Here is a 23,083-nt window from a genome sequence, read left to right as displayed (position 1 = left end):
ATGTGCAATGGGGAGGGGGGTTAACAACCAGAACCAGCTAAATTGTTTCAAAACAATTTATACCTTTTAGAGAAGCACAATTCTGCTGTAAGAGAAAATTAATCAAGAAATTTTTGAAAAACCATCTCATGTTTGGAGAATTGATACTGTTATCATGTTTATTTTTATAGATAGTTACACACTGTCTATAGTTAGCTATAGTACAATTTCCAAAGTACTGAACTGATCGAATGTGTACTGAGGCAAACATTCACTTATATTGCAAACAAATGGTAAATATTACTTATAGATTTATTCTGCAGAATAGAGGCTATCGAAAATAATACAATTATATCGTCTGTCCAGGATTTTATACTTTATTATCATGAGTACAAGCAAAGAATGTTACAATCTAAACAATAAAGAATGTCTCCGAGAAAGACTTTGTTAGAGATGGGTCATTAATTAACCTAATTACCCTCTTTTGAGTGGAATCTAGAAGCCTGAGAGAGGTTTTGGGGAGAACCACCCTAGATGTAGGAACAATATTGAATGGTAGGGTGGATTTGCATTTTGTACAGAGGAACAGCTGTTTAGAAGAAAAGTAACACCAAGAGAGAAAGAAACTCAGTTTTTTTAGATGCAGAGGAAGCAGTATTTGTAATGTGCACATGCCAAGAGAGATAGAAGTCAGGGTAATCTCTCACAGAGACATGCAATCTTGTCTAGAAATCTGAGTGTCATCAAAGTTAATAGCATAGGAGCAGAAGAATCCCTTTTGTGAGATATAAGACAGGACACTGTTTTAGAAGGACTGAAATCAACTAAGTTATCTTTGCCCCACTGGAGCATTATCTGGAGGTTAACATTTAAGGAATTGGTAGTGGATATTTGAGAAGTTGAAAGTGTTTGTGCAGGGCAAGGTTTCTCAAACTGGAAGGTGAAATGCAATGTGCTATCATCAGTAAAACAATGGATATGATTTCCAGTCAATGAAAGAAGGTCATTAATATACAAGAGGAAAAGAGTGGGGAAAGAACTGAACCTTGGGGAACACCAGCATCAGTGAAGAAGTTAGACAGAGCAGTCTACAATTACCAGTAGTGAGCGGCCAGAGAGAAAATTGGATACTCAGTTATAAAAAACAGTTGGCAAACCATATGGTGGAAGCTTATTTAGAAGACTTTTAGGCACCTCCGTAGCCAGGTGGGCAGGAGCAGCAGTGCATGCACACATTTCTTGATTAGACCGGGGTTCGAGCCCGTAACCACCAAATACGGAGGATGCGGAAAGGTCAGGGAATGACCACCACATATCCCCAAACCAATATGGCCTTTGTTGCTAATGCTCCTAAAAACCAAATAACAAACAGAAGACTTATGCTAAAAGCATTTCAAATGTCAAGAGCAACTGCCTGAGTTTCAAACTTCTCCACTGAATTTGTCCACAGATGCATAATATGAGCCAGAATATCACCAGTGGGTTAACACTGATTGAATCCATACTAATGATCATTGATCAGATCGAAAGTTTCTAGATAGTTCAGGAGTTAGCAATTAACAGGTATCACTTTGGAAAGAGTAGAAGTGCAATGGGTCAATAACTGGATGGGAGGTATTTGTCACCCTTTTTGGAACTGGCTGGATATGAGCAAATTTCCAAGTAGAAGATAAAACATTGGTGGAACAAGTGTAAAAAGGCAACACAGAACAGGAGTAAGCTGAGGAGCACAGGTTTCGAGAACAAGTGGAGAAATACCGACCTGGCATTTCCTTGGCATCAAGACTGTACAAAATTCTTGATATCCTTTTGATGGAAGAGCACAGGAGGCATTGAATGGAGTGCACTGGGAATGGTAGGAAATGGTTTATCAAGATCATCAATATACAAATTGGAAGGGAAAAAAAAAAGGATGCTAGTAGATCATCTATGGCTGAAGTAGCAATAGAACCATCTGGTTTTGACAGAGGTGAGAACAGAGATGGGCAAAAGTTCTTGCTAATACTTTTGGCAAGAAACCAATATGAACAAGAAGCAAGTTTTCTACTCTTCTTAGCCTGTTCAAAATCTAGTTTGTTTACAAATGTTGCAAGCTTTGGTGTAGGCAGAAAATGAACCTGGAAATTTGGATTCAAGCCAATTGCGAGATGGAACATCTCGCAAGTGGCTTGAATCCAAATTCCCAAGTATGAAGGGTTTATTTGAGTAGTCTGGTAACATGTTACTTTTCAACCTATTTCCCTTTTGCAGTAAATATACTTTTGGCACCAATTTTCTAGTTGTGAAGGAAGTTTTTCTCTTGGGCTCCCAGGCACCAGGAATGAGCAGCCTTAGCACATTTATTGGAAAAATGAAGGTTTAGATAATGAACAAGAGTTTAAGGTGGAGTGCGGAATAAAGGATTTCATCTCGAAAAGAATAATTTCATTGATATGATCTGAGCAAATGTTGACATTGGAAGATTTAAAATGGTAATCCAACCAAGGAAAAGAAATCTCACAAATTGTCCTATTTTGCATTCTTGTAATGCCAAACAACACAAGGTTCAGAATGGCTACAAGGGAAAGGCTCCATTGGAGAAGAGATCATCACAACTTAGTGATTTCTTCACCAAGCATATACCCAGTTCCTTTACATAACACGGGCTTGACAATATTCACCAGACCTAGTACCAACAGACTTTCTCCTATTTCCTAATCTCAGGTACTTAGAGGACCACTCACCTTGACCATGTACTTAGAAGGGTTGTTTGTGAGAAAAATATCAAGTGTGTTGGCTGCATGGTTAGGGTTGTCTGGTATTCTGGTAGGTAAATGAACAATCTGTGCGAGATCATTAGGAATTGCAAAAGCCTGAGCATCTTGATTAGCTGGCTCTGTGACTACTTACTATTCTTGTTAATCTGACTAGTAAATGGATGCCAGCTAGAATTGTGAACATTAAAATGACCATGCTTTTAGGAAAGTTGAACTGGAGAAATTCAAGTTTCAAAGAGAGGAAGTCAAAGAGTTCCAAATGATCAGTGGAGTTGGGAGAATGACAGACAACAGATGAATTTGACAGAATGGAGTAGAGAGATTTTAAACCCGAGAAGATAGAAAAGAGGAGATTCCAAATTACTAAGTCTCTGACAGGGAATATCAGAGCAGACATATGCACAAGTACCACCTTTCAAGCAAAAGGAATTGTACAGTGAATAATTACAGCAAATGAGATGAGCAGTGGTCGAATCAACCGATAAATGGGATTCGGCAATAAAAAGCACACAGGGTTTGGCAGACTAAGTGGAAACAGACATTACTGAGATTGAAACTGAGAGCACATATGTTTGTGAAATGAATGAGAAAGTGTTTGAGAGGTTTAGATCTTTTCACAGATAAGTTTGACTATTCATGTTGTATGAAGTAATGATATTTTTGGATATAGCATACACACAGCAAGAATACTGCATATATCCAGCTCCTTTACATAGTATGGCCTTGACAATATTCACCAGAACTAGTACCAGCAGACAATTTCCTTATTTTCTAATTTGAAAAAATAACTGAGTGGTATCCATTTTCCCACTGACAGTGATATTATTGCTGCAATGGATACATTCCTGGAGGCCCAAGAGAAAAACTTTCTTCACAGCTGCAACCAACACATTACATCATTGGTGCCAAAAGTATATTGACTGCAAAAGAGGAATAGGTTGAAAAGTAACATGTTACCAGACTACTCAAATAAACTCTTCATACTCAGGACAAACTTTTAAAACATTGCTCATAGAGTGCTTTCAGAAAGGTATATTAATACATAATCTTCCAGAAATCCCTCTGTGCTCACATTAACAACTTGCACCTCAAAACATATGCAGATCTTAAATTTTCATAATATTCCCAGTTATTGTGCATCTCCTAAAATACTTTAAAGTGTAAATACTTAAAATACTAGACATACTTCAGTTTTAAAATCAAGCCTTCCAAACATGGACACCAGAAAATACTATCCATTGTTTATCAGTGCTGTAAAGCACAAGTACACAGTATAGATTTAATGATATTTTCCAGATTTTAAGCAAAAAACATTGGAAAATTTAACTCTCAGTGAAGCTGATACTTTTGTAGCCTTACTCCTATGCTGCTACTGTACATGTACTATAAATGGATTTATAACTGTGTGTGATTGCTCAATAAATGGAAACAAAAAAAAAATAAAATAAAAAATAAATAAGACCTGGAGGCAACCGAACTCTTCCCCCTCCTACAAACACCACTGGTCAGCTAGTGCAACATTAGTAAGGAAATGGTTACATTTATTTCCTCACTGAAATGTATATTTTGTATACATTTCACTTACATGTTATTTAGTATTAACTGTGCAGTGCAAAGAAGTAGAGGGTTTTACTATACACACAAAAAAAACACCACTATGTGGATTTCCCACTTCTCAATCCAGCAGGCCTTTGAATTTCAAAACCTATGGAGGCAATTTGTTTCAATGATTAAACAACTCTCTGAATAACCTACCCATAAACCAGTCTACAATTCTTTCCTCTTAGTTTGAATTTATGCCCCTGGTTCTAGTCTTCCCTCTCAGAACCTTATAAACCTCAAATGGATTCCTCTAAGTCACTAGTTACCAAGCTATGCAGCCAACATATTCAAAGTCTTTCAAATATGAGTAACCCTTAGTCAATCTCACCAGGCATGTTGCCTGTCTTTTGACCTTTACAAGAAGTTCAATGCCCTCCTTTTTTTTGGTGTAGCTAGACTTGGAACACTGTTACAAATGCATTCTCATGACTGCCTCAAACAGTGGAATTATAATGCATCTCTGTAAGCAACTGTTCAACAAATCATTGATAGGCACTATGAGCCATCCATGCCACAAGTACAGTAATCTTCAAATCCCTTTCTTCCTGTACCATTTTTAATTCAACCTTCTTGCCTATAAGGTATTTTGGAGTTGTTATTTCCCTTGCAGTTGCAGAATAAAAACATCATTGTCACTTATCTATCCATCCCAGAAACCCACCTTAGTTATCCTGAAGCAAAACTGCTTGAGCTGGTCATTAACCTTCACATCATTTACAAATTTTGACATTATGCTCTGTATACCTCTGTTAATGTCATTTAAGAAAATAAATAACATGTTGATACATATAGAATTTATTTAGTCGATTTAAAAACAGACCCGCATAGTGAGTTTCCTCCCAATTACTCCTAACAATAAGGGGCAGATTGAAAAATCCAATAACAAAGCAATTTACTCACCCATTCTATCAGTTTACAAAGACTCTCAACATACTTTTCACAGTCTTCTAGTTTGTAGAATATATCAACTTTCACTTTCCCATTGCTTCCTGTTACCTCACACTACACAGGAAGAATGCTTGCATGAATTATTTCCAAATCTGCAAATGCCCCTGTCATGCACGTTGACAAGTAATATGATTCCCCCCTCCCCAAACTCAACAAACACATCCTTTTCTCCTGTCTGTCCTTAAACACACTGTATATATCTCAGTAAAGCTTATTATCCCCCATTTCTGGGTGACATCAAATTTTTGTTGGTCTTATTACATTGGCACTAGTTATTCTAAGTATGAGTTCAAACTTGCTCGTTTTAATGCCAGTGCTGCACACATTTCTGTAGACACAATTCAGACTAAATATTCTCATGCTGTTTACTAACCTGACCATCACTTAAAGTTATTTGAGCATTTTGCCATAGCATTAGCTTCCCATTCATTTAAAACTTTGCTGCTGTCCATGGCACAATTTTAGGTGCATTCAATTTTTTTTTTTTTAAATGAAAACCCCAAACATTAAAGGTATGTTGAAAGTTCAGAAGACAGAAGATATTTGTTGACATTAGACTTGAATATCTGTACAAAATGTATGCATAAAGCATCTATTGTATTCACCATGTCCATCTGTCTTTCCATATAATAACTTGACTCCTAGTGGATAGATTTTCATAAAATTTCAGATTCTCTTTTAGAAAGATTTGTCAAGTTTTCTAAAATATTATTAAAAAAAAAATCAGACCAACAGAAATCCAGCACTTTCACGAAATTTTATATTTGGCTCTATTAAAAAGATGTATTGAGCCTTCTCAAATTTCATTAGAATTGGACCAATAGAAATACATAAATTGTTAATTCTTTTCTTTTTTTTCTCCCTCATACATATCACACAGGCAATCCATATACACTGGTGTGCAAAACTTAAGGATCAACACTTTCTAAAGGTTACAACCACAAAATCTTTACTTAAGGTACTCTTTACTGATGAGAGTAGATTCAATCTCAGCAGCAATTGACGTCAGCTAATCTGGCGAGATGTTGGCACACGGTATCACCCCACAAACATCACAAAGGGATCGATATGGCGGTCGAGGTGTTTTCGTCTGGGGAGGCATTATCTTGGATGGACGTACACAACTCCAGATATTGGAAGGCAGTACTGTAATTGGTGAACGCTACTGTACTGAGGTAATCTTTCTCCATGTGCGTCTGTTCCGAGGTGTCATTGGCCCAGAGTTCGTGTTTATGGACGATAATGCCACACCCCATTGCACTGCAGCTGTGATATGCTTTTGGAAAGTGAGGATATTGTTCGTATGGATTGGCCTGCCCGTTCCACCGATATAAATCCCATCGAACACATATTGGACGCACTGGGGAGATGCCTAGCAGCAAGTCCCCACCCACCAGAAAATGTCCGCCAGCTGAAGATGAGTCCGCCACTGACAGAGGAATGGACGATGTTGTTCTAAGTATGGACAGGCGATGCAAAGCCTGCATTGACATTAGGGGTGGCCATATCTTCTACTGAGGACCACCTCTTCCTTTTGTTCCATCTTTGCAGTGATACATCTGTATCATGGCAGCCAGTGCTATGTTGCCATTTTTGAATAAAGTCCCTCTGTACCGTTTTGTTTCCGTTGTTGTGTCGGTGTTGTTTCGTTCATCATTTCTGTACCTCACGAAGTTCCTTTGGTATGCTTTTCCCATATCCAGGCCTATGAGAAGCTACAGGTGAAAACCTGACTGGTCCTTAAATTTTGCACACCAGTGTAATTGTAAATTGTAGCAGAAGCATGGGATATTGTTTGTTTTGAAAAATTAATGGGCAATACGGCAGATGTGCAGAAATGAAATATTCTTGGTTTGAGCACGTCATTGCTTTTTGCTTACTTTTTTGTTATAATAAATCAAATTATTACTTCTGTTAACATATGCCCAAAATGTAAGGCACAGTGTGCATTAACTAACTTGTTTTAAAATCAGACTCCAACTTTTGTGACCTCATATACAAGAATTTAATACCATTATGAACAATCAATTAGCAATTATGCCTATTTATTAAGAAAGATGTAGCTTAAATAGTGTACATCTTGAACTAGTTTAACTGTCATACTGTGCTGTATCTTGCCATTTATGTTAGTGGAAAGAAAGAAAAGGTAAACCTTTGAGCAGAGTTCCAGGTGATTGTGAAAGCAGAAAGATGATATTCTGCTTCATCCTATTCCACTTCACACAGTTTAATTTAGGTAATGGGGAGAAAAAAAAAAAAAAAAAAAGTGAGTTCTCCCAACAACCACAGAAACAGATTTTGTATGAGCTATGCACAGTGACAGGTACAACTGATTTTCTATATGACAATTATAGAAAAACATTTACTTCTGAAGAAGCGTGACTTTTTTCATGATGATGAGGGACAGTTTCAGTACTCTAAATCTGCACATTGCACCAGTTGATCTTTCCATACAGGTATGTGTGCAATGGTGCACACAATGTGAGATCGAGCCCTATCTCCTGCCACAAAAAAAGGGAACAGCTCATTGTTAACTTGTTGCTCTGGTATAAAAAAAAAAGTTGTAACATCAACTTCGGGAATTCCACCAAAGCACAATTTTCTAAATAATATATTTTAATCTATACTAAAATATAAACAATATTCATTATCCATTTCTTTAATAAAAATAATTTCATAATCAAATAGTTACTGAAAATTTCATAGCAAACAGTCAGTAATAAAGTAGGATATATGAGGTGTGGCAATAAAATTCCCTGACAGTTGCAATAAAAATAACACAAAGTGAAGAAGATCAAAAATAGTTTTATTTTTTTCAAAGTAATCACTACTTGATTGAATGCACTTATTATATTGCTCTAAAAGTTTCTGAAAAGAGCCAGCAAAGGTATCCACCAAAGAGATGATGTTCAGCTCAGCAGTTACATTTTTCTTTATGTCCTCAACATGTTGAAATCTTTTCTTTGAGGGCAGTTTTCACCTTGGGAAAGAGGAAGAAGTCTGCTGGTGCTATATCGGGAAAGTAGGATGGATGGTTCATCTATACAATGCCTTGTTTTGTCAGAAATGTTTTCAAAACAAGTGTGGAATGGTTGGGGGCATTATTGTGCAACAAGAATCAGCCACATTTCTCTCAAAATTGTGGCTGCACCTAGGAAATGCACTTCAATAGTTTTTGAAGCACCTGTAAGTAGAATGCAACACTGACCCTCTCCCCTTTGGATACAAGTTCCTTCTGAATCATTGTTTGTCAAAAAACATTATTAGCATCGTCTTGATCCTGGACTTCTGTAAAGAAAACTTTTTCTGGGCCTTGGTGATGATTTTAAAAGTACTGCATGCTCTGATGTTTCATTTCTGGATCATACTGAAAGACCCAACACTCATCTCTAGTAACAATGCAGTAAAGGAAATTAAGATTGTCTTGACAAGTCTGGATGAAGTTTTCGAATGATGACACTTTTCGTTGCTTCAGCTCATCTGAGGCTGTGTAGCAGAAATTTTGCAAAGACCTTCCTTTTCCCCTAAATCTTCACGCAGAATTTGACAAAGTGTATCCTTATTTATATCCAATTCATCAGCCATCATTCTGAGGATCAAATGAAGATCTCTTTTCACAATTTCCTGAACTTTTTCAACTCTCTTCTCATTTTGAGAGGTACACCCATTTCTTGGTTCATCGTGATCATCCCCACTTCCATCTTTGAACCACTTATACCATTCGAATACACCAGTACAACTTAACATTTCATCACCATACACAGTTTTTAACATTTCATAGACTTCTCTTGCAGATTTTCCTACTTTAAAGCAAAATTTGATATTCGTTCATTGGTCCATTGCAAAATTGTGACATGGAACATTAATGCTACTAACAAAACTGGTTGTTACTTGCAACTTGTCAGCCTATCAGACAATCTCTGTACCACCATCTGTTGGAAAAAGTTTGAACATACTACTTACATTTATTTTCAAACTTGTCAAACACAGCCAAAAAGCACAGTTCAGAAACTTTATTGCTATGCCTCACAAATAGTAAAAATGGTTGTGACTCACTACATTAAACTTTTAGATATTTCTTTTAATTCTGACTGATAAATCATAACAGGATAAAAGAAAATAATACCTACTGTCTTAGATCTGCACCACATTCTGCACAGAGATCTTTCATTACTGTTGAATGAGTGCATATTTGTAGACGGAACAGAACTGCTCTGTAAATAAAACAAATAAAAAGGAATAAGAAACTATTAATTATACATTATAATTCCATGAACATAACTTTAAGGTAATAAATGGAACAAGACAAACAACAGCCTATAATTAAAACGAAGAGGGAGGATTATGTTCTACTACAGCAGTGTCTTAGTTCACTGGCCTTCATTTATATTCCACCAACACTATCATTAGTTTGGACATCTGCTACCATATGCATCTTTACATAATCCAATACAGACTGTTTATTATATTTCAGGGTACTGATATAAAGAATTCAGGGTATCAGCTGGTACCAGAGGTATGTATTATTCTTTACAAATTTTCTTTTATGCATTTCAGTAATTGAATAATTAATATTACAAGTTATTTTATACATTTAATGTAGCACATAAATATTGTAATAATGATGAATAGCATTAGCAGAGGCATATGATGCAAGAAAAAAAGCTTAAACATTAGCCAAAAAAAAAAAAAAAAAAAAAAAATTTCCATTTCACAAATCCATTTGTTTCAAATGTTTGTCTAGTTCTGCCTTGAATTTATTTAAGCTATCAATTTCCACAACAACAGATGGAAGTTTGTTCTAGCAATCAACAACCCGCTGGCTAAAGGCAAATTTACGCACACCTATTCGACAACTGTCTTTCGTCAATTTCAGTTTATGCCCCCTCAGGTTTATCATCTGAACAAGAGGAAGAATCCCATCGGAATTGAGCCTGCTCAATCCATTCAAGGCTTTACACACCTTAACACAACACCTTACCTTTGTGTTGCCTCACAGGTTTCTCTGGGGTTACTGCTACCGATATGCAGTTCTTTGCATTTCTCAATGTTAAACTTCAGTTACGACTTCTCAGCAAATTTGTCCAACTTTTCCAGATCCCGCTGCTGCAGCATACTGCTATTACTGTTATTAACAACCCTGCCAACCTTTGTATCATCTGCAAACATTGACATTAAGCTTGATATACCTTCATCAATATCATTGATAAATATACAAAACAACAATGGGCCCAATGCCGAACCCTGAGGGACACAACTAATAACATTAGCTAACGAAGAGCAATATCCATTGATCTTTTATCAATGTAGCAACTTGCCCTTAATGCCATACTGCTCCAATTTGTACAGTAGTCTTCCACATGCAACAGTATCAAAAGCTTTCCTGAAATCCAAGTATATGATTTCAAAATCATTTTTTGCATCCCATTCCTTTGTGACCATGTCATACTATCCAATCAAATTGGTTGGATAGTATGACATGGTCATACTATCCAACAAACCCATGTGTCTGAATTATTACTGCTGTCTTGTCTAGATCCTACAATGCTTCTTTAACCAGTGACTCCATTATTTTCCCAGGAACAGAATGTCAAACTAACAGGTCTGTAATTACTCATATCACCATTTGATCACCCTTTGTGAATTGGAGATACTTTTGCACATCTTCAGTCTGTGGGGAATTCCCCTGAGTCCAAGGATGCTCTCATAATTATGGTTATGGGTTTTCTTACTTCCTTTGCCACTTCCTTTAATATAACTGGATAAATCCCATCCACCCCAGGTGCCTTTCTTATATTTAACTTCAATTTCTCCTCCACTTTGCTCTCAATTATTACAAAATCTTAACTCCCTGTTAAGAGTTTGATATACATCTGGTCCTCTCCTCCTTGAATAACTCCTCATGGGTGCATGTAGATACAGTAGATACTCAAGTAGTTTGGCAGCTATCTAAGACTGATCATCTATAGTTCTGTAAAAAATTCTATCCCATGAGCCTTGCACAATCAACCCTGGAGAGATTGCTTCTACAGGGATGGGGTAAACTTAAATAAAAAGGGAACAAGAATATTTGCTGATGCTATCGAGACAATGTTAGGTGGGTCGAAAAACAGCTATTGGAAGAGGATTCATAGACTAATAGATTAACAGTAGCCGATATCAGAGACGTGGTGTCACACAGATATAAGGAATGCAGAATTGGAGTTTGGGGAATACAATATGTACAGAAAGGATAGATAAGATAGGAAGGGAGGAGGAGTTATGCTGTTAGTTAACAAAATCTAAGGAAGTGCATCCAGTTGACCTAGATGGACAGTGCAATGTTGAGTCAGTTTGGTGTGACATAAGCACTGGGAAAGCAAAAATGAGGGTAGGAGTTTGTTATAGGCCTAATGACTGATGAGTACAATGAACAATTATACAGAGATACAGAGTGGGCCAGTAAATCAGTGTGTCTCATAATGGGGGATTTTAACTTCCCAGATATTCACTGGAACTTGTGGGTTGGTCACTAGCAAGGCTTTTGTGGATTTATTGGATGATTGCTTTCTACAGCAGCACGTTAGAGAGGCAACCAGAGGGAGTAACACTGTTGACCTGATTATCAGCAGTGATTACACCTTTAAGCAAATCCCACATCAGAATGTGGGATTTGCTTAAAGGTGTAACGACCATTAGGGGTAAAGGGAAGGGTTTTTGCTTTCGTAAAGGTGACTATAGTGGCTAAGAGATTTTTTAAATTCTATACAGTGGGACCAACTGATGATGCTACCAACAGCAAATTCTAAATGAGGAAGTAATTCAAGGAAGTAATCGTGAAAGCTACTAGGCTTTTTGTTCCAACTAAGAAATACTGTTCTAGGTTTAGGCCCAAATGGATATCAGATGAACTGATGAGACCCATGGCAGAAAAGACATGCATGGGATGCATATAAATTATCAGGCAACACACAAGCCTATTATATATATATATTTTTAATGAAAATCCCAAACATGAAGAGGTGTTAGAACCTATGGTACTTAGTACCGTGCATGGGTTGGAGGTTGAGAAGATATCTGTTGACATCAGACTTGAACTTCTGTAGACTGTAATTTTCAGGAAGCACGTATGAAGGATGGTTGTTCCAGAAAACGGTAGCTGAATGAATGAACAAGGACAATGAAAAGTTGGTTCTGTGAGTTTGAAGTTGGACAGTAAATGGATGTTGGCTGGTGGTGGTGGTGGCGGCATGCATTCGGACAGTTTTGAAAGAGAGAGCAGAAATTATAGAAGAAAATTCAGAACAACAGTGCCCATGGAAGTATCTGTAGAAAAGGCATGCAGCATATAAACTCAAAGGAAGGGGATGAATCAGATTGGTCCTCTTGATATCAATGGTTTGACTGTAGATGATCATTTTCAGATAGCTGCAAAACTAAATTAGTATTTTGCATCTACATTCACACATGAGGAGTTATTCAAGGAGGAGATGTTTATCAAACTCTAACAGAGAGTTAAATGATTTTGTAATAACTGAGAGCTGCTGTTGTTGTTATTTGGTTTTTAGGAGCATTAGCAACTAAGGCCATATTGCTCCGGGATATGCGGTGGTCATTCCCTGACCTTTCCGCATCCTCCATATTTGATGGTGACGGGTTCAAACCCCGGTCTAATCAAGAAGCGTGTGCTACACACTGCTGCTCCTTCCCACCTGGCTACGGAGGCACCTCATAACTGAGAGCAAAGTGGAGGAGAAATTGTTGAAGTTAAACATAAGAAAGCACCTGGGGTGAATGGGATCTATCCAGTTATATTAAAGGTGGCAAAGGAAGCAAGCAAACCCTTAGCCATAATTATGAAAGCATCTGTGGACTTGGGGAAGTTCCTACGGACTGGAGATATGCAAATGTATCTCCAATTCACAAAGGGGGATCAAAGGGTGACACGAGTATTTAAAGACCTGTTAGCTTGACTTCTGTTCCAGGGAAAATAATGGAGTCACTAGTTAAAGGAGCATTGCAGGATCATCGTTGATTATTGGAACAAACTTCCATCTGTTGTTGTGGAAGGCAAGGAAGAATACAAATTCTTAATACAAATACAAATTCTTAGAGGGTATGAATGGGTGAAGTGTGTTTGCAGGGTTTTTTTTTTGGCTAATGCTTTATAAGCTTGCTTTGCCACTACTAATATTTTATCAATAATCTGTATAAATTAGTAACTTGAATTAGATTTCCATCAATAACTTGCATTTGTTTATTTGCCTTATCAAAATTTTTCTATATGACTTTCCAAATTAAAATCATTATTATAAACTATTTTTCTGTTTTATTTTTTATTCTGACATCGTATATTTATTTAATATTCTTTTTGTTAGGATTATTTATTATCTTTTCTAAACAAGCCATAAGATAGGTCTAACTATCTGCTAATGCATCATGTGTTTCAGTTCATGATGACCATCTTGTATAAGAAAGTTTCTTTATTAATTTACATTCTTTATTTAAGTGTTTCTTCATATGTAATTTCATCAACTTGAAGGTGCAGAAAAAAAAAGCTGTACTCATTTTCCACCAATAAAAATAAATGAATAAAAAGAAATAAAAATGATTCTTCACAACATTCTCCTGCAAACATTCCAATTAAATTCATTAAATTACATGAACAATGAATAAATTCAGCTAAAGCAGTGCTTGAATTATTAGCACTAGAAATCCTTTATTGCCAGGCATGATTATGGAACTGCCATAGGACTGTCCACAGCAAACAACAAGATTAATGTTTTTTCAAGCAACCAAATATGATATTTTGTTTGCCATTTCCTCAGCACTATAATCACAATAATCGATGAAAGTTAAAATATTCTCTACTGGTCTGTTTTTATTGACAGATGCTATAAAAACTGATCATGAAGTGGATACACCAAGAGTTGAATTAACATCAAAAGAATAATACTTCCACAATTTTAATTCATAAATAATTTCTTTGATTGTATCAATTTGATAAATTCATTCCAAATCGATGAAGACATTTATGAAGGTTTTTCTGCTAGATTGCTATATTCTGTGATACAAGTCTAAAGCGATAGCAATAGCATTAGTAGGACATATGATGCAAGAAAGCAAGCTTACATAGCACCAGCCAAAAAAAAAAAAAAAAAAAAACACACGCACCCGTTCCATTTCACCCATCCATTCACTCCAAATGTTTGTCTAGTTCTGCCTTGAACTTATTTAAGTTGCTGACCTTCACTACAACAGATAGAAGTTTATTCCAACTATCAACTACCCGTTGACTAAAGGCAAATTTTCGCACATCTATTCTACAATTATCTTTCCTCAATTTGAATTTATGCCCCCTTAGGTGAGTAATCTGATCAAGAGGAAGAAACCCATTAGCATTGAGCTTGCTCAATCCATTCAGGGTCTTATACACCTCAATTAAATCATTTCACAGTTGCCTAGTCTCCAGAAGCTGTAATTTGCAGAACTGAAACCTTTCTTGGTAACATCAACCCTTTGTTTCACTCACTGATCCTGTTGCCCTTCTCTGTACTTGTTCCAGCAGCTCTACATCTTTCCTAAAATGAGGCCTCCAGACTTGTATACAGTACTTGAGGTGTGGCCTGACCATTGCCTTATACAAGGGGACAATCACCCCCTTATCCCTGCTAGCAAAATTCCTGTATATATCATTGACAGCACACCCTTTCAGCCTTTTTGCACTGCTCAGAAAACTTCATATCTGAATGCACAATTACCCCCAGGTCCTTTTCATTCTCCACTACCCTGAGTGTAGTACCACCCAGTTGATACGTTACTCTGAGGTTACTGCTACCCATATGCATTACTTTACACCTGTCAATGTTAAACTTCAGGTGCCACCTCTCTGCTCAAATTTTCCAGATCCTGATGCAGTAGCATACTATGATTACTGTCACTAACAATCCTGCCAACCTTTGTATCATCTGCAAACTTAGACATTAACCCTGATATACCTTCATCAATATCATTGATAAATACTGAAAACAACAATGGACCCAACATCGAACCCTGGGGGACTCCACTAATAACATTAGTCCAGCAGTGTCCATTGATAACCACTATCGTCTCCCACTCAATCATCCTTTTATCCATTGTAGCAATTTGCCCTTAATGCCACACTGCTCCAATTTGTAGTCTTCCATGTGGCACAGTGTCAGTATCAAAAGTTTTCCTAAAATCCAAGTATATGATATCAAAATTATTCTTTGCATCCAATTCCTTTGTGACCACATCATAGTATCCAATCAAATTTGTCAGACAAGACTTCCCCTTAACAAACTCATGCTGTGTGTCTGAACTATAACTGCAGTCTTGTCTAGATGATCCTGCATCACTTCCTTAACCAGTGACTCCATTATTTTCCCTGGAAGAAGTTTAACAGGTCTGCAATTACCCGTGTCACCCTTTGATCCTCCTTTGTGAATTGGGGACACACTTGCACTTCTCCAGTCCATGGGGACCTCCTCATAGTCCAAAGAAGCTTCCATAATTATGGCTAAGGGTTTGCTTACTTCCTTTGTTGCCTCCTTTAATATAACTGGAGAGATCCCATCCACCCCAGGTGCCTTCCTTATGTTTAACTTCAATTTCTACTCCACTTTGCTCTCAGTTATTACAAAATCATTTAGCTCCCTGTTAGAGTTTGATAAACATCTGGCCCTCTCCTCCTTGAATAACTCATGGTCACACATGCAAATACATGTGAATGCAGATGCAAAATGCTCATTTAGTTTGGCAGCTATCTGAGAATGATCATCTATAGTCAAACCATTGATATCAAGTGGACCAATCTGATTCATCCCCTTCCCTTTAGAGTTTACATAAGTAAAGAAGTCTTTGGTGTTTTTCTTTGCATTCTTTGACAAAGATTTCTCGTATTCTGCCTTCGCCTGCCTAACCTTCTTTGTGACTTGATTACAGACTAGCTTATATCTGCCATAGGCTTCTGTGTCATCTGATAATTTATATGCATCTCATGAATTTTTCTTCTCTGCCACAGCCACATTAATTCATCTGATATCATTTAGGCCTAAACCCTGAACAGTATTTCTTAGTTGGTATGAAAAGCCTAGTACCTTAGTACCCTGCAAGATTAAGTCCCTGAAGGCTTCCCATTTAGAATTCACTATTGGTAACATCATCAGTTGATCCCACTGTATAGAATTTAAAAACTCTTTGGCCTATTCATTAGGTCTTTAAAAAGAACAGCATATTCTTCAATAAATTAATTATTATTATTATTTTTTTTTTTTTCCCTTTAAAGAAAGTCCTCTACTTATTAATTTTTTTAATTACAAATGCAACTTTTCTAGTACTTTCATCAACATCATTTTTTTTTCATATAATCTTTCAAAATATCTTCCTAAAAAAATTGAGATTTGATATGTTCATGTGAATTTTTTCATGGCTTTTAATACATTTCCAGGTATTTTTCTTCAGCTGCATCCCAGTGGAATATGTGAATGCATGGAATGCAATAAACGATTTTTTACTTTCCAAATATGAAAAATGATGCAACTTTGTGTTTCATCATTTTTTAAAAAATTCTAATAAAAATGTTTTTCTGCAAATGACAGCATATATCTCCAACTTTATGAATAGTTACCAAACAGGATACTTGTCTATTATCCTCACAAAAGTGTAAGTTACAAGCCTAACCAGTGTATATTTATTTATATTTATATTTTATGCTATATTTATACTTTTTGTTTATTATTACTTTATTGCAACAAGGATGCACTCCTAGAGTGATAATGATGTAACTACTGTCAGGAGGATAATAGATAAATACCCTAAAAAGTCACTGATTTAATAAACATTTTCATATATATTAAATCCATGTTTTAGTACTAATGATAGCATTATCATTAATGGGTTCAGAAAAGGGAGAAGCACAATAGATGCCATTTTCTCATTACAATAAATTTTGGAGAAAAGAAGAGAATTTAACCTACCAATATTTCTGCTGTTCATTGATTATGAAAAAGCATATGACAATGTAAACCGGGAAAAGTTTTGGCTGATTCTACATACAGAAAATATCCCAACCAACCCAACTCTGGAAAGCAATACAAAGCCTATGTAAAAACTAAAGTCTGCATAAAATATTCTAATGGCCAACTATCAGACCCAATAACACCAATAATGGAGTCAAACAAGGATGTGGACTATCACCAGATTTATTTAATATCTACATCATTAAAATTATTAAAGAATGGAAACAAACAACAACAGAATAGAGTTGAACAACAGGAATAAAATCCAAAATATATTATATGCCGATGATCAAGTTATAATCGCAAAATCGGATGATGAACTACAGATAGCAGCTAATGAACTGAATAAAATAGGCAAAAAGTATGAGATGAAAATCTCCACCTCAAAAACAAAATCAATTTATGAACAGAATGATTAAACATCACTTTGGAAAACAACTGACAACTTAAACAAAATTATGACTGCACAACACCACTTCAAAATAAGCCCTCTTCTACAGCTGTGAGACTTGGGTCATAAATAAGAAAGATACACAAAAAACTAGAAGTAGCACAAATGAGATTTTTAGGACTATTATTAGGCTTTACAAGACTAGATCATCAAATAAATTTAGATATTCATGAGAAATTAAAAGTAGATAACATAGTTAATGACATAAAATGGTATCAGAAAAAATGGATCAGCCACATAGAAAGAATGAAGCCAGACCAGATCCCAAATTAGCCTTTAACTACAAACCTACAGGCAAGAGAGATGTGGGTCGACCAAGGCAACAATGGCAAGATCAAGACCACCTCCAAGAGCTACAACGGAACAGGTCTTAAAAGACCTAAGCTGGACCAAGTTCAGGTTGATGATAGCATTAGTACCATTTTCCAGAATCTATGGATAACAGTTCAAGATGGTTGCTCATAGCAAACATCATGTTATCTTGAATGAAAGCAATGGTGTTAATGATCCCTCCTTGCTCAATTTGATCAATCATAAAGACAAGTCATGGTGTTTTGTGTAAGTACACAAACACAGAGAGAGAGAGGAATGGAAATCAACATGTCCTCCAATATAAAAAGAAAATAATAATAATGGTAATCACTTTCTTTGAGAGCAAAATTCACAAGAAATTTTGTTCCACCAAGTAAGAGAGTGAATAATAGTCTACTATGCACAAATTTCAGAACATTTGGTTAAGAGAAATTGCCGAGTAATGCTTCAGTTTGAGAAAAACAGAGCTGATTTGTGTTGTTTGACACCCGTGCTAATTATCAAGGATCTTTTGGCAAGGCATCTGATTTGTGAAGCTAAGCCACTTTATCCCCTTGATTTATTTCCCTTACACAACTATTACTTATTCCTCCAAATCAAATGCACAAGGTTTTGCAATGAATTCACAGGGCATTAAAAAAAAAAAAAAAATGTGAAAAACGAACCAGCAGCAATTAGTTCAAATGTATCAAACAAATTACTTTAAAAAACATTAAGCTTTTTCATTCTACCATCTGATTTTCTCTAAATTGACTCAATTCTAGAATTTAATTATCAAAATTTGTATAATTTAAGATGAATTTTGCATACAACTTGCCAAATGCTTAGATAATTAAATACTAGCTTAATAGTATCAAAGTGCACTGCTCACACATACTATTACTGATATAAAAGGAGAAAGATACTAGTGAAGACAAATTATAAAGAAAAAGGTTAAGTACCACAATCAAATTCATCCATCCCAGTTATGTCTAATGTGTTTTACAGAAATATGCCACTATGTGTTGATTTATTTGTCCCAACTGTGATGGCAAAAAAAAAAAAAAAAAAAAAAAAAATGTGTATATGATGTCAAAATTATTTTATACAATAAAAACATGTACAGCTGAACCTCAAAGATTCAGAAACCTATTTTCTAGCTATTTTAGAAAAATAGACAAATCTAAAAAAACCACCTGAGAACTGAATTTTTTTGGCTATTAGCATTAGCAGAGGCATATGATGCAAGAAAGCAAGCTTATACAGCATCAGCCAAAAAAAAAAAAAAAAAAACCATTCCTATTTCACTGATCCATTCATTCCAAATGTTTGTCTAGTTCTGGCTTGAATTTATTTAAGCTATCAACTTCCACAACAACAGATGGAAGTTTGTTCCAGCAATCAACTACCCGCTGGCTAAAAGCAAAACTTCCACACATCTATAACTGTCTTTCCTCAGTTTCAATCTATGCCCCCTCAGGTTTGTAATCTGAGCAAGAGGAAGAATGCCATCAGCATTGAGCCTGCTCAATCCATTCAAGGCCTTATACACCTCAATCAGATTGCCTCGCAGGCACCTAGTCTCCAGAAGCTGCAGTTTTCAGAACTTAAGTCTTTCTTCATAAGAGCACCCCTATGTTCCCTTCACCAGTCTTGTTGCCCTACTCTGTACTCATTCTAGCAACTCTACATCCTTCCAAAAATGAGGCTTCCAGACCTGTACGCAGTACTCAAGGTGTAGCCTGATCATTGGCTTATACAAGGGGATAATCACCTCCTTATCCCTCCTCGCAAAATTCCTGTATGTCATTGACAAGACCCCATCACCTACTCTGGCAGCCTGTCTGCGCTGCTCAGAAAACTTCATATCTAACTGCACAATTACCCCCAGGTCTCTTTCATTCTCCACTACCCTGAGGGTAACACCACATAGTTGGTACATTTCTCTGGGGTTACTGCTACCCTGCTAACTATTGACAAATTTTCAGTTCTCAAGTGGTTTTTGCAGATTTGTCTATTTATGTTAGCAATCCATTAGGAGTTTCTGGAACCCACATTTCATGCATGAATCATTATGACAATGTATAATGCATTCAGTGAACAGTTTTAACAACCTTTAATTTGTTCTGTTGGATCAGACAACATCCAATTCATATTTAGCCTGGAGATCAATGGTTGCTCATTAGTGCAGGGCTCTACATACCCTTAATGCCACAATGCTCCAATTTGTACAGGTCTTTTATGCAACAGTATCAAAAACTTTTCTAAAATTTAATATTTTGTGCTATTTGAGTAATCACAGATGATTACATAAAAGCTAATGTAAAAAGTAATGTGTGTGTTTATATGCTTCTTTCTATTAAATATTTAATGCTCCTTCCCATTTGGTGGTACCTTACAACTTGGTTGCCCAGATGCTGAAAAGGTCATACAGTGCTGCATTAGTGCATATAACTTAAAGGTTTTGCCATAATAAAGTAATATCTTAAACTATAGGAGATTTTTTCATTGTTCTTACTGTATGTACTGATATACATGTTTCAGGAAGTACTTGTATATGTGCCTGCATACAGCAACTTCCTGAAGCAAGTGGCCCTAAGGATCAAAACACAGATCATTATCTATTGTAGAAAGGATGCCATTTACTGAAGAAACTCATTAGTGGAACTTTGGTTGTATATGACATCTTTCGAAAAAAGGAAAGTCTTTTTTTTTGTTAATCTTTAGAATATGATACATCTTCCGAATAATCATTGGGGAGGCATGGTGTGATGCAGTGACACACAGGCTTAGCTCCTCCCACATGTTACTTTGATAGGCTGCTAATTACTGGACTTTAATCCAACAGCAAGGGGGGAGGAATAAACTTCAAATTTAATCCACTGGCAAAGGGGAGGATGTTTACTGCTGTTTTAAAATTGGCAACTCATTTTTCGAGTTCAAAGTGGCAGAAAGGGGGGGAGATATACACACTAACTGAATATGGGTACTGTATACTGAAAAGGTCAGAGCTTCCAATTGCTGTGAGGAAAGCAACAGATAGGAGGGACTAAGGGCCTATCAACCACTGATCCTTACAATGACCCATGGGATAGCACATCATATTCTAAAGATTATTTTTGATTGTATAAGCACTGTATGCTACATTTTTTTTTTCTAGTAGGATACACTGTACAATAAGATGTAGTAATCAAATTCAGATTTTATGTACTACATCCAACTGAAATCTGACAAATTACAAGATCTTGCAAGGATCAGATTCCCAAGGTTGATTGTGAACACTTATTAAAGTTAACTTATTTTTTCCAATTTGAGAAATATTTTTATATTGGGCTATCTAATATTGGGAAAAGTTTTCCCCAATATTAGATTTTGGTCAAAGAAAGTGCAACTTTCTTTTGACCAAAACTACACAGTGAAATTTATCTTGAATTCTTCTGAGATAGAAGAATAATGCAAATTCAAAACTGATAAAAAAAACAATATTAATAATAACTATATAAGCTTGCTTCCTTGCATCATTTGCCTGATCTCCATTTCCGAAAAAAAAAAAAAAAAAACGTTGGGGTGCACTGACAAGTCACATAAAACCTCCAGTCCAATCAAATTCTTTTTATTTTGGTAGGAGCATTAGTTAGACTTAACTAAAAATGACTCTGCAGTCTGTCCCCACTAAAAACGCAAGAATGAAATCAGAAAGTTCCCCAACAAATTTATAAAGTAGCGCTACATCAAAAGAAAATTACGCTATACTCCAGAACATGGTGCATCTTCAGCCTGCCATGGTCTTGGGGTGTTTATTCTCCCTCTTCCAGCTGTTTTAAAATAGGAAAACGAGTTCCCGATTTTAAAACAGCGGCAAGGGTGGGATAAACAACTAACGCTAACCATAGCAGGTTACGCACGTGATTTTCAAAGGGGCACCGTGTTCTGGAGTTTTAACGAAAATTATCTTCCATAGTATAAATTATCCTCTCGTATCACACCTCTATTTGTACAAAAATGCCAGAATCCATGACTCTAAATAAAATGCATGCAAAGTCCCTAATTGCTACTGATACAAATGGCTGAGTGTTTTTCACCAATAAAATGTTATCGGCTGTTAACAGATGTGAATTAAATAGCAAAGTAAACAATCACCACCCCCCCAAAAGGCAAAGCCACATGAACACAAAAATATCTGGATGTGGTACAAAAAAGGAGAGACTTTACACTTTCCATATAATAAAATTATTTAAATTATTCAGAAATTTAATGTATCCGCAATACATTAATTGGAGGATTTCAGCTAAACTCATGCGAAACGTGGTCTTTTTTGGCGCAATTATTTAAAATCTGCCACCCACTTACACGTAAGTCGACATAGTTCTAGTGTTTAAACTCAGGGCCCAATTTGATGTCACATTTTATTTTAATATTCCATACTGATTTAAAGCTTCCAAACAACTGGCAGACAGTCAAGTTAAAAATAATAAAAATAAATTAGGCCTACCCAGGATTAACTATTTCTCCTTCTTTACATATCAACTCCTCAACTACACCTTCTGTTGTTGATTTGAGCTTCTGGGGCTGCTTATCAGAAGACTCCTTCGTATAAGGGCAATCGTCATAAAGTAATAAAATTGTACCATGGCATAATCGGCTGCCAGGTTTTATTTTCCATTTTATCAAATAAATGGCTTCTTTGCCAGTAAAATATATTTCCTTCGACCTGGTAAACGCCATACCTTTAGCACACCAAACACCATCTAACGGTTAATATCCTTTGAATCATATATTAAATATGCAGATGCTATTTGCTGTAATTTTGAAAATGGAAAACATTTTTAGCCAAAAACAAGCCATTAAATCAGTACCTCTCAGAGAATAGTTTGTTTATGTTCTTCGACAATGCTGAAGACATATTATTATTTCATCATAAATGGACGGGTAGGTGGAGCTATGAAGATTGTCGGGAAATTCGTTAAAAATCAAAATTCTGAATATTCACCCCTCCCCAACACACACACACTGTGTGTGGGTGTTGGGGAGGGGTG

At 36.1% G+C, this 23,083-nt stretch overlaps 1 protein-coding gene across 1 annotated transcript in view; it reads right to left on the bottom strand.

Moving 5' to 3' along the window:
- Fcp1 (RNA polymerase II subunit A C-terminal domain phosphatase Fcp1) overlaps positions 1–22,772 on the bottom strand; it is a 73,758-nt gene extending 50,986 nt beyond the window's left edge. Inside the window, exons 1-2 of the mRNA XM_090384068.1 lie at positions 22,540–22,772; positions 9,416–9,499 (exon numbers count right to left, since the gene is read on the bottom strand). Coding sequence (XP_090240194.1) covers positions 9,416–9,499; positions 22,540–22,772 — 317 coding nt within the window. The remainder of the gene's footprint in view (positions 1–9,415; positions 9,500–22,539) is intronic.
- Positions 22,773–23,083: the final 311 nt, after the last annotated feature.

The sequence above is a fragment of the Mastigoproctus giganteus genome, chromosome 10, assembly GCF_048544385.1.
Source record: "Mastigoproctus giganteus isolate SK-2022 chromosome 10, ASM4854438v1, whole genome shotgun sequence".
Classification (NCBI taxonomy): Eukaryota; Metazoa; Arthropoda; class Arachnida; order Uropygi; family Thelyphonidae; genus Mastigoproctus; species Mastigoproctus giganteus.
Note: the sequence above shows the minus strand (reverse complement) of the source record. Positions and strands in the feature narration are given on the sequence as shown.